Below are 11,557 nucleotides of genomic sequence, written 5' to 3'. Positions count from 1 at the left end.
TGGGACTAGGCGTGATCGTGGCCAGCACCATTGCACCTCAGGGACGCGCACTGGGTGCAGCTGGGGACACAGCACTGAGCGGTCTCGCTCAGGACGAGCAGAGCCAGCCCACCCGACACCCCTCTCGTGGGGCAGCCCGTGGCCGCTCGCTGGGACGGGTTCGGGGAGGGGTGGCTGGGCCACGGCGCTCCACAGCCTTCTCGTTCGTTACCTCGGTCTGAAACTCCCCGAAGGAGCGGACAGTCCAACAGCTAAGGACACTGCCCTCCCCAGCAGGCGGGACTCGAAACCATCTACCGCCTCCCGAACCAGCTCCCGGGCCGTGCCCCCCTGTAGGCCCCGCCAGGGGCACATCGCGGCACAGCGGGTGACCCTGTGCCCAGGCCGGCAGCCCTGCCCCTCTGGGCGAGGGGTCAGTAAGGACACAGCTTCAGACCTTTGCCATTTATTTGTTCTGTCTGCTCGTGGAGGTGACCAACTTGGGCCAGAGACCCAGGACCCCTCCTTCCAGAGGGCACAGCCCCCTGCCCCCATGCCCTCTGCTCCGGGGACATGGCTCAGGGCTGCAGCTCGCATCTGCCCGTCTCGGCCATCTCAGGAGCGCGGGGCAGAGGGGCTGGCGGGGACCAGGCCCGGCCCGCTAGGCGCCAGGGCTCGGGGTGGCCCAGAGGCCTGTGGGCAGACAAGAAGGGACCACTGTCCAGGGCGTGCCCCGCCACACTGTCCGACGAGAAGCCCAGGGCGTGCACACGGGCACGCACGCCGCACACACACCAGTCCCGTGGGGCGGGCCTCCTCGTGCTCCTCCGGAGCCTCTTGCTGGGCAGAGGGAGGCCTGCCGGAGGCTCCTGCCGGAATCCGGGGAGGAGGGGACAGCCTGTGTCTCGGCGGGCGGGGCAGTCAGTTCAGTGCTGGTCCTCCTCCCTCTCTGCCTCCAGGGGCGCCGGGGGGCTGTCCCGCCCAGACCGGTGCCTGTCGCTGTGGGCAGTGCTGCCCTGGTCACCACTGCTCTGCTGCTTCTGCCGCCGGGTCTCCTTGTAGCGCAGGGTGATGTCCCTGGGGGCGGCGGGGCAGGGCGGGTCAGGCGGCTGAGCGGGCGGACAGCCACACGGACCCCCCGCCCCGCCCGGACGGGCCTCACCGCAGGAAGAAGCGCCACACGGTCCAGGTGAGCACGAGCACGGAGCCGAGCGTCCAGCACTGGGCGATGTAGAAGGGCAGCGACAGTGTGAGTGTCTGCGGGTCGTACTTGACCACGATGAGCAGCTCCGTGGCCGTGATGGCGGCCACCAGCCAGGCCTGCTGGCCCAGCTTCTTGTGCGGCTTCCTGCGGGAGCACGCGCTGAGCCCGGCGCCCGAGTGGCGCCCCCGCCCGCCGCCCCCGCCCCCGCCCCCGCCCGCGCTCACGGGTCGTCCATGAAGTCGTAGATCTCCCGCATGGCCACGCCGCCCACGTTCACGAAGAAGACCAGCCGCAGCAGCACCAGCGAGTGCTCCGGGGGCAGCCACAGCACGAACTTCAGGTAGAAGGTGTTGAGCTCTGCCAACAAGAACTGGGGGACGGGGGGTGTGGGCGCGGGCCCCGCCCCGGCGGGGCGCGGGCAGGGCGCGGGCGGCAGGGCCTTACCACCAGGATGATGCCGCACACGGCCAGCCAGCGGCGCAGGCTGGAGGCGGGCTTCCACTCGAAGCGGACCCAGCTGTAGGGCGTGAACTGGAAGGCGATCCTCTTCATCTTGCCCCTGGAGCCGAGGGGGTGGGGCTCAGCAGGTTCCTAGTCCGGCCCCGCCCCCAGCACCCGTGACGGACAGGAGCGGGGACCCCCTCCCCGCCTGGCCTCCCATGCCTTTTCCTGACGCTTCTTTCTTTTCGATTCAAAACGAAAACGGCAGAGCCTGCGCCGCGCCATGAGGCTGCCGCCTGCGCTGGGAGGACAGCCCGGGTCAAAGCCCAGGGGGCAAGGACAGCAGGCAAAACCCTCGCCCGCCCCTCCCGACGCGTGGATGGCACCGGGCCCCGCAGCACCCCCTCAGCGGACGTACTTGTAGGTCGGAATGTTCCAGAGGCCCTGCCACTTGTACGTCTTGAGGGACAGCCACTTGAGGGTCTTCATGCCGCAGTAGATGCCCAGCCCGTTGCAGAGCAGCACGTCCATGATCCACTGGAGGCGGAGGCAGCGTGGGCCCTGCAGCCCCGTGGCCTCCCCTCCCCCTCCCCTCCCCTCCCCGCAGGGCGGGCGGGCCTGGCGCGGACACAGGCCAGGCCAGGCCGGGCGGGGCCCCGGCAGGCACCTACGTGGTCCCACCAGCACTCGCTGAAGTTGGGCAGCTGGTGCTCCAGGCTGTACTCCAGGAACTCGAACATGACGCTCACGATCGTGCACGTCCACCAGTCGCGGATCATCAGGGTCTGCGGCCGGGGCGCCCGGTGTCAGCCCCTCCCGGAGCCGCCCACGGGGGCGGGGAGGGGGGCAGGCACGGGCGGGGCCGGGGCTCTCCGTGGTTCCCACCCCCACACCACATGCACGAGCGTCACCAGCGAAGGCCAGGCCAGGGGGCGGGGGCAAACGACATGCCAGCAGCCACGGGCTCCTCACCTTCAGGTACCAGCCAATGAAGTGCGCGGGCACAAAGCCGTCCAGCTTGTCCTGTGGGCGAGACGCAGGCCTTACACCCCATCCTGTGCAGCCCCCGCCGGCGGGCTGGGCCCCGCGACCCCCGCACAGCCTCACCCTGAGGACACAGTGCCCTCCAGCGGGGACCGCCCCCGCCACTCGGGACGGCAGCTCCGGGGACGGCTCCGGGCACGCTGGCCGCCCGCCGCCCTTACCCAGACATTGTGGAAGGGGTCCGTCTCGTTGTCTGCGTCATAGATGAGGCAGTTCCCCCCGTAGTCCCGCTCCGGCAGCGGGACCCCCAGCCTGGGGTCCACGTACTTCAGGAACTGGCGGCCGTCCTGCACCGTCTGCAAGCCAGGGCCGCGTGATGGCCGGCGCCCGCCCGCACAGCCCCCGCCCCGCAGACGACACCGCCGTGACCACACGCCGTCCCCACTCGGGCTGACAGGCCGGGGAGGCCCGGCTCCAGGTGACCGCCGCCCCACGGGCCACACCGGGTGGGTCACAGGGCGCCCGAGGGAGGGACGGGTGGCCTGGCACGGGGTCTCCGATCGCTGGTCTCACTGCCTCCCCACTCACACAGCGCAGGGAAGCCCCACCTCACAGACGCCAGCATCAGCACAGCCTGGGCTCCTCACAGACCCGGCCACACCCTCCCCAAGGAGCACCCAGCGCCTGCGTGACAGGCGGCACCCAGACTGCGTCTGCCCCACTGAGCCCTCCTGCCCCACTGAGCCCTCCTGCCCCCCTGCTCCCTCCTGCCCCACTAAGCCCTCCTGCCCTGAGTGGAGCCCCCCAACACCTCAGCCACACTCTGCTGACACTGAGGGCGCGTGCAAAGCCTCGCCGCCTTCCTCCCGGCCGTCCCCACCCCAGGCCCCGTGCCCGGGAGCGCTCACCTGGAAGAGGATGAAGATGAGGAACAGCTCGTAGACCACGCTGACACACAGCCAGAACCGCCAGTACGCTGCGAGGGAGCACAGCGTCAGGGGCGGCCGGGTCTGCACGCCCGTCTGTCCGCCCTCAGTGCACAGGCTCCTCAGAGCGAGACCCACTCAGGAGCACGCTTCTCTGCCAAGGTTCTCTTCCCTCCCCCGTTCCGTCTTCTCTGCAGTGCGCACGGACAGACTGGTGTGGTGTGTGTACAGTGTGTGTACGGTGGTGCGCACGCGTGCGCGTATGGTGTGTGTGGTATGTCTGTATGTGGTGTGGTGTGGTGTGTTATGTGTGTATGTTGTGTGGTATGGTGTATATAGTGTGTGTGTATGGTGTGGTGTGTGTGTGTATGTATGCTGTGTGGTATGGTGGTGTGGGGTGTGATATGTCTGTATGTTGTGTGGTGTGGTGTGGTGTGGTGTGTGTGTGTGTTGTGTGGTATGGCGATGTGGTGTGTGGTGTGTGTTTGTGTGGTGTGGTATGGTGGTGTGGTGTGGTGTGGTGTGTGTGTCCCCAGCCCGGAGGGGCACTCACAGCTCCTCGGACTCGGGGCCAGGAGGGGCTGGCTGCCCCCCCCTGCAGCGTGCCCGGGAGGCTGGGAGGAGGAGCGGGCGGACGGGGGATGGGGAGGGGCCAGGTGCAGTGAGTCTGTGTTGGGCGCCACGCCCCAGGCCGGCTCCCCCTAGATGCCTGCCTGTGCTTCCTGTCCCACGTGTGGGTGTCACAGCTGTAAACCCCCCAAGTGAAGACCCTCGGCCCACAGAAGGCAGGCAGTCAGAGCAGTGGACGGCAAACTGCGGCTCTTTGGCCCCTGGAGGTTTTGGCAAAGGCCAGCTTAGGAGTACCCTGATTAAGTTAATAACAATGCACCTACCTACATAGGTTAAGTTTAAAATATTTGGCTCCCAAGCCAAAACCGGTTTGGCTCAGTGGATAGAGCGTCAGCCTGCAGACTGAAAGGTCCCGGGTTGGATTCTGGGCAAGGGCATGTACCTGGGTTGCGGGCACATACCCAGTAGGAGGTGTGCAAGAGGCAGCTGATCGATGATTCTCTCTCATCGATGTTTCTAACTCTCTATCCCTCTCCTTTCCTCTCTGTAAAAATCAATAAAATATATATATTTTTAAAAATAAAAAATTTGGCTCTCAAAAGAAATTTCAATCGTTGTGCTGTTGACATTGGCTCTGCGGGCTAATGAGTTTGCCGCCCCCTGGCCTCGGCGGAGCCTGGGCCTGGGCAGAGCAGGGGGGTGACAGGGGGTCCTCCTTGCGCTCAGCGGCAGCAGCTCGGGAAGTTCTCCCCGGTCCGGGCTGCGATAGCGGAAACTGGGCTGACGGTGAAATCGCGGGGCCGCCCTCACCCTGAGAACTGGGGCCTCCCGCCTTCAGGCGCCCACACATCGCTCCCCAGGGCCCACCCAGCCTGAAGGCGTCCCCCCTGCTGTGTGCACGCAGACCCCGCCTGCCAGCAGAGGGTGGCCCTCAGAGCCCTCACTGTCACCTGGGTGCCCCCCCATTTCCACCACCAGGAGGCTGGTCTCCAGCTCCGAACGTCCGCAGGGCCCGGCCGCCGGAGGGAGAGGCAGGAAGGGAGCACCTTCTCCGGAAAGCCAGGTTTCCAGAGAGAAACCCAGAGCCTCCCCCAGGGACGCCCACAGCACTGCTCTGGGCCAGAGCCCCGTCCCCTCCCAGGTGCTGTGCAGGCCGGGCATTCGCCTGGAGGAGCCGTGCCAACCACTGGCTCAGCCCTGGGCAGAGGGGCCGGGCAGCTCCACTCAGCCAGCCCCAGGCCAGGACCGGGAGTCTGTGGGCCAGCGGCCGGGAGAGGAGGGCAGAGCGGCCAGGAGAGGAGGGCAGAGCCGGCCGGGAGAGGAGGGCAGAGCCGGCCGGGAGAGGAGGGCAGAGCCGGCCGGGAGAGGAGGGCAGGGCCGGCCGGGAGAGGCGGGCAGGGCCGGCCGGGAGAGGAGGGCAGGGCCGGCCGGGAGAGGCGGGCAGGGCCGGCCGGGAGAGGCGGGCAGGGCCGGCCAGGAGAGGAGGGCAGAGCGGCCGGGAGAGGAGGGCAGAGTGGCCGGGAGAGGAGGGCAGGGCCGGCCGGGAGAGGAGGGCAGAGCCGGCAGGGAGAGGCGGGCAGAGCGTCCGGGAGAGGAGGGCAGGGCCGGCAGGGAGAGGCGGGCAGGGCCGGCCAGGAGAGGAGGGCAGAGCGGCCGGGAGAGGAGGGCAGAGTGGCCGGGAGAGGAGGGCAGGGCCGGCCGGGAGAGGAGGGCAGGGCCGGCAGGGAGAGGCGGGCAGGGCGGCCGGTGGCGGGCAGAGCGGCCGGGAGAGGAGGGCAGAGCCGGCAGGGAGAGGAGGGCAGGGCCGGCACAAAGAGGCGGGCAGGGCGGCCAGTGGCGGGCAGAGCTGGCTGAGCCAGGGCGGCTGCAGGCTCACCCGCCAGGGCGGCAGCTGCCCTCACCCGTGTCCGTGCCGTGCCGTGAGGGTGCGCGGGGACTTGGGCACGGACTGGCGTAGGCCGAGCTCCGGCCAGCCTCTCCCTCTCACATGGCCCACACTGCCCGCAGCGGCTCCGGCCGGAGGCACTGAGGCCGGAGCGAGTCAGACCTGGGGGCAGGCCCAGCCCCGAGCCCTGAGCCCTGAGCCCTCGTAGGCTGGGCCCCGGCTTGGGGCTCAGAAGCAGGGTGCCCACTAGCCTCCCACACGGCCCTGAGCGCCCGTGGCGGTCACGGCTCCCCCGGCTCCGATGGCGAGCCCAGGTGTGCGCACCGGGGCGGGGAGCTCCCTGCAGCTCCGGGACGGGAGCCTCACCCGGAACCGGTCCACAGGGCACGTTCCCCTGCGGCTGAGCAAGCGGCCAGAGTCCCGCCGCCAGCCCTGGCCTGTGCTCAGCGGCCAGAGTCCCGCCACCAGCCCTGGCCGGTGCTCAGCCATCAGAGCGTCGGCCCAAGGACCGAAGGTTCTCGGTTTGATTCCCGGCCAAGGGCAAGTTCCTCGGGAGCAGGTTCGTCCCCAGGAGGCAGCCCATCAACGTGTCTCTTCTGTCACTCTCCCCTCTCCCCCCCTTCCCCCTTCTCCCTCTCTAAAAAAAGTCAATGGGAAAAGTGTCCTCGGGTGAGGGGGAGGGAGGGAGGGAGGGGAGGAAGGACGGACGGGCCCAGCTGTCGAATACACAAAGGAGACGCCTGTCAGCTGCGTGGAAACGCGTGATGTGAGGCCATCTCACGCCTCCAACGTGTAAAACAACGTCCGTACAGACGTCTACAACACGTCACGGCTCAGCAGTGTCAGCTGGTGAGTGTATTATTTTTGCTTAAAAATAGTTTTGCATTTTCCAAATTTTCTACAGTAAATACACACCCTCTGAGAGGAAAGGAAACGTGTTAGTGCCCAGGGAGCCGGAGCCTCCCACGTGGACGGGCGGGGCCCGGGCTGTCAGGACTCCCCCAGCTTCGGGGACAGGACAGACCAGGTGCCCAGGACAGCGCCTCCATGCAGGCGGACGCCTCACGCCCAAGGCACGGCTGCCACGGAGCCACGTGGCGCCCCTGGACGGTCCGGGCCCGCCCTGCAGGCACCGGGGGCAGGCGGGGGGGGGGGCCTGGCTGGAAGAACAGGAGCACCCTTCACCCTCCTCCGATGCCACAGCAGGGGGCGGGGGGCGGCCCGGGCGGGCAGGGCATGCAGAGCAGCACAGAGCACAGACAGAGCAGCCACGCAGAGCAGAATCGCGCGGGCGGGCACACACACAACACGAAATGGCGAGTTACCTGGATGAGGTCTGGAAAATGGCCCGTCTTTGGCTTGTGTGACTCCAAAACATAAGAAAACCAAAATACTGGCCACAATACCTCTGCGAACAAAGAACAAACAGCCCTCAGTATGCGTGAGCGCGGCTTCTCCCGGCGGGGATGGGGTCGGGGGGCGGGACGGCCCGCCAGTGACAGCCCCCGGGGGCAGGTGCCGGAAGCCGGGCCTGGGCAGCACGGAGAGAGCCCTGCCCCGCCGCACGGCTCCCCCTTTTGGACACCGGGGCTCGCACCGCTGAGGGGACCCCGTGCCCTGCCCTCAGCAGGACTTTCATGCACCGGGCCTCTAGTACAATAGAAGGGAGAGAGAAGGCTGTGAGGAGTTCAGGAGAGAATTCTCCGGAGATTCTCTGTGTGACAAGACGGTAAGAGCAGCCAGAGGGCTTTTCAGCATCTTCCTAGGACAGTGCGACCCCAGCTTCCTGGCCGGTCAGGGCCAGGCCTCCTCCCGGTCCCCGGGAGACTGAAACCGCGGCCGGAGCCGAGCGTGTGCGGCTCGCAGAGCCCGCTGTCCGCGTGGTCACTGAGCACAGCTCCGCAGCGGGAGCCGAATCCGCGTCTGAAACGCCAAGGCTCAGCCACAGCGGGCAGAGGAGGGGCTGCTGCGTCCCGCCCAGTGCCAGCCTGCCACCCGCCGCCATCCAGGATGGGTGACACGGAGTGCCTGAGCAGCGGCGATGGGCACCCTGGCCGCCCGCTCCGGGTCTGCAGCACCTTTGCCCGTGCAGTGCGGTGCGCTGGCCGCCACGCCGCTGACCTCGGGACGGGAGGCCAGGGGCTGCTGCGGCACCACTGCGGGGGCCGAGGCCTCGCAGGGCCCGGTTTCCACGGGGCACGCCTCCCACCACCCCGTGGTCGCGGCCTGCCTCTCGGAGCACCTCATCGCCGGAAGCCTGCACACCCCCTGGCATCAGCCCGCCCCGTCACCTCGACCAGCAGCCAGGCCGCAGGCTGCGGAGCCGGTCCCAGCGAGCAGAGCTCCACGGCCTGCGTGGTGAGGGGACCTGCTGGGAACACTGCCGGTTCTTCCCACATAAAGAACACCTTCTCCTGGGTTCGCTAAGACTCAGAGCAGTTTGGTGAGCGGCAGCTTTGCAGCAGACTGAACATTATTCCCTGGCAGGTGCAGGAGGCCAGAGCCTGGGGACCGGAGGCGACAGGAACTCACACCAACGGACAGGCATGCAGGGAGCCCAGGGGGTCCTGGCCTGGGCTTTGCTGCCTCGGGTCGAGCTCAGTCTGGAGCTGCTCTTAGTGGCTGGTCACCACTCCGGCTGCTCCTGTGCACAGACCAGGCCTTTCCTGAAACTATACTTCCCTGCTAATAACCAGTCTCTGTTTGTTAATCCTCATCTCAGGACATTTTTTCCATTGATTTTTAGAGCGGAAGGGAGGGAGAAAGGGGGGAGGGAAGAGAGAATCACTGATTGAGGTGAGAGAGACACAAGGACTGGTTGCCTCCTGCATGTACTCGACTGGGGGCTGGGGATCGAACCGGCAACCCAGGAACATGCCGACGGGGAATCGAACCCCAGACCCTTCGGTGCACAGGCCAGCCCTCTGACCCCTCAGCTCCGCCAGCCAGGCCGCCTCTTTACCTGCGCGTCTTCCGGGGGAGTTCTGAGAGCTCTCTGCATGGTTTGGACGCAGGCCCCTTGTCAGTATGTTCTGCAGGCCATTCTAGGCGGTCCGGGCCGGTCCTCCTGTCTTCAGGGGACCGTGTGTGCACTAATGCCGCGATGTAACCGTCCGTGCCGCCGGGGGCAAACGGGCCAGACATGTGCGTGGGAACGGGCGGAGCGGCACCCTGGGACGTCACACCACCGGGGTGGGAGCGGCCCCCTCCCCGGAGCTGTCCCACGGGCAGGCGGCCTGGCTGCCGGGTGGCCTGCGCGGTGCATGCTGAGCTATACCCGATGACGGCTCACATGGAAAAGGAACCTCCTCCCCCAGAGCGACAGCGCCTGCTGAACCCTCAGAGCGGGCACCGGCTGGAGTGGAAGCCTGAGGAGGACCATGCCCCGCGGCGCTCAGGGTCAGGTTTGAACAGAAGCGGCGTCAGCCCTGCAGGGAGCTGCGGCGGGCACAGCCCAGGCCCGGTGCTGCCACCTGCTGGCGAGGCCCAGTGACACCGCAACTGCTCATCTCTGCCCAACTTCAAGCCCGTGGCTCCTCTTCAGTGGCCACGCCCGCCCCGGCCTCCCGGCCGGCTGTGCCGGACCCTCCACACAGCGACAGGAAACCTGGCTGGCGCGGAGTCTCGCCAGAGGGGGGCGCCCTCACAGACCCCGGGAAGGCTCTAGAGCAGCGGTTCTCCACCTTCCTAAGGCCGCGACCCTTTAACCCAGCTCCTCCTGAGGTGGTGACCCCCAGCCAGAGTTATTTCCGTTGCTGCTCCATCACTGTAATTGTGCTGTTATGAATCGTACGTAAGCATCTGTTTTCCCATGGCCTAGGCCAGCGTTTTTCAACCGCTGTTCCGCGGCACATGTTGCCTGGTGTGCCGTAGGTGCAGACAAGACAAGAATTTTATAATTTTTCACTATTTTGTTTACTTAATATTTCATAATAAAGTAATTATAAAATACTTTCTTTGTGTTTATTTGATTCCTATTCAAGAGAATTACTTTATATATAGTCAATATAAGCACAGAGTTAAATTTTTTAACATTTTCTAATGGTGGTGTGCCTCGTGATTTTTTTCATGAAACAAGTGTGCCTTTGCCCAAAAAAGGTTGAAAAACACTGGCCTAGGCGACCCTGGGAAAGGGTCGCGACCACAGGTTGAGATCTGCTGCTCTGGAAGGTCAGCAGTTAAAGCCCAACAGAACCAGGTCCAGCCCCGGCGCCAGGACCCGGGAGGGGGCCTCCCACCTCACAGGCCTTCCTCCCCAGAGAACGCTTCTCTCCTCGCTCCTCCCACTTGCTTGCTCGTTCTATTTGTAATTCTTTGCTGTTCCCAAATAAACCCACTTTTTTCTGGTCAAATTACTTATTTTTTTAAAGTCAACAAATCCAGCCAAGCTCACAGAAAAGACCACGTTCTACTTGGAAATCCCCTCTAGGCAGAAGTAGCTCCTGCCCACAGCCTGTGTCTCTGTACCCACGGGCCCATGTCCTCCCCACGGGCCTGCTGCAGAGCCAGCCGCCGGCACAGAGCCCAGCACAGCCCCCTCCCGCCTCCAGCAGGACCGCTGCCCCAGCAGCCTGCTGCAGCCGGAGTGCGGTCCGGGGCCGGCCGGAGGCGCAGCAGCAGGAGAGCCGGGGAGCGGTGCGGACTGCCGGGCGGACACCCCAGCCCGGGAATGCAGGAGGGCCCGCGGCGCTGACGGGCAGAAACCCTCGGTGGAGCCAGCATGGTGGGTGCGGACAAGACAGGGGCTGTGAGGGAGCACAGCCCTGAGCCTAGCGGGACAGCTGCAGGGGGCTCCCCGTCCCCACAGCAGGCGCAGGACACAGCCAGCAGGAGCCCCGGCCTCTCACGGCCGCTGACACCTCCCGCACTCCCGGCAGGTGGTGACCTCACGTACAAAGGCCAGCGCTGGCTCCCCAGACAGTCTGCAGCCCGTCCCGCCAATGCGGCTGACCGGCGGTCCCTGGCACTGCCAGGCCTCGAGGCTGTCCCGCCTGGTGCCTGAGCCCTGCTGGCCGCCCCCGTCCCAGCAGGCAGCGGCCCGCTTACCTCTTGGTGTTGTAGGCCGTGTCCTGCGGCGTCTCCTCCAGCAGCGTCACGTAGCCCAGCACGCAGGTGAGGATGAAGAGCACGGTCAGCGTGTGCGCGCGCCTGGGACCAAACAGCGCCGTCAGGCCTCACGTGCAACACGCACCCCGACTCTGAGAGGCGGAGCGTCCCTCGCTGGGGGGACCCCGAGCTTGGGGACCCTGCACTCGGGGGAGGAGCACTCAGAGGACCGTGTGCTGCTGGGCAGGCGGGCGGGCGCGATGGCCAGCCTGCGGGCCATGCCATGACCGCCTGGGACCCCCAGGCCACAGCCAGGAAGCAGAAAGGGAGGCGGTGAGGGACGCCCGGACCACAGGTGCACCCTCACGGAGCCTGCACGGAGGAGCTCCGAGGTGCTGAGGGAGGCGTGGGCTCTGGCCCCGGTCACCCCGGGCCCGGCCTGGCCCTTGGCCGATGTGGGAGGCAGATCACCCGCTCAGACATGGCCGGGGCCCCCTGCGAAGGCGTCACAGCCCAGCGCCC

At 66.6% G+C, this 11,557-nt stretch overlaps 1 protein-coding gene across 1 annotated transcript; it reads right to left on the bottom strand.

The window, feature by feature from the left end:
* Positions 1-429: 429 nt before the first annotated feature.
* Positions 430-11,151, bottom strand: PTDSS2 (phosphatidylserine synthase 2). Its single transcript, XM_084907092.1, has 11 exons — positions 11,036-11,151; positions 7,315-7,397; positions 3,517-3,584; positions 2,830-2,964; positions 2,597-2,647; positions 2,296-2,409; positions 2,043-2,161; positions 1,628-1,742; positions 1,408-1,553; positions 1,142-1,327; positions 430-1,056 (listed from the first exon to the last, which is right to left on the bottom strand). Exons 6-11 carry the CDS (start codon positions 2,401-2,403, stop codon positions 906-908), a joined length of 825 nt encoding a protein of 274 aa, XP_084763218.1. The 5' UTR covers positions 2,404-2,409; positions 2,597-2,647; positions 2,830-2,964; positions 3,517-3,584; positions 7,315-7,397; positions 11,036-11,151; the 3' UTR covers positions 430-905.
* Between the last annotated feature and the right edge of the window lie 406 nt (positions 11,152-11,557).

The sequence above is a fragment of the Pipistrellus hanaki genome (genome assembly GCF_964339955.1).
Source record: "Pipistrellus hanaki genome assembly, contig: scaffold_39, whole genome shotgun sequence".
In the NCBI taxonomy this organism is placed as follows: domain Eukaryota; kingdom Metazoa; phylum Chordata; class Mammalia; order Chiroptera; family Vespertilionidae; genus Pipistrellus; species Pipistrellus hanaki.
Note: the sequence above shows the minus strand (reverse complement) of the source record. Positions and strands in the feature narration are given on the sequence as shown.

Bases quoted from the DNA above. Each gene is read 5' to 3' on its own strand.
- PTDSS2 (XM_084907092.1), bottom strand. From the start codon at position 2,403: ATGATCCGCGACTGGTGGACGTGCACGATCGTGAGCGTCATGTTCGAG. The intron at 1,743-2,042 runs GTACGTCCGCTG...CCTCGGCTCCAG, and splicing joins TGGAACATTCCGACCTACAA to GGGCAAGATGAAGAGGATCG. The intron at 1,057-1,141 runs GTGAGGCCCGTC...CGCCGCCCCCAG, and splicing joins GTGTGGCGCTTCTTCCTGCG to GGACATCACCCTGCGCTACA.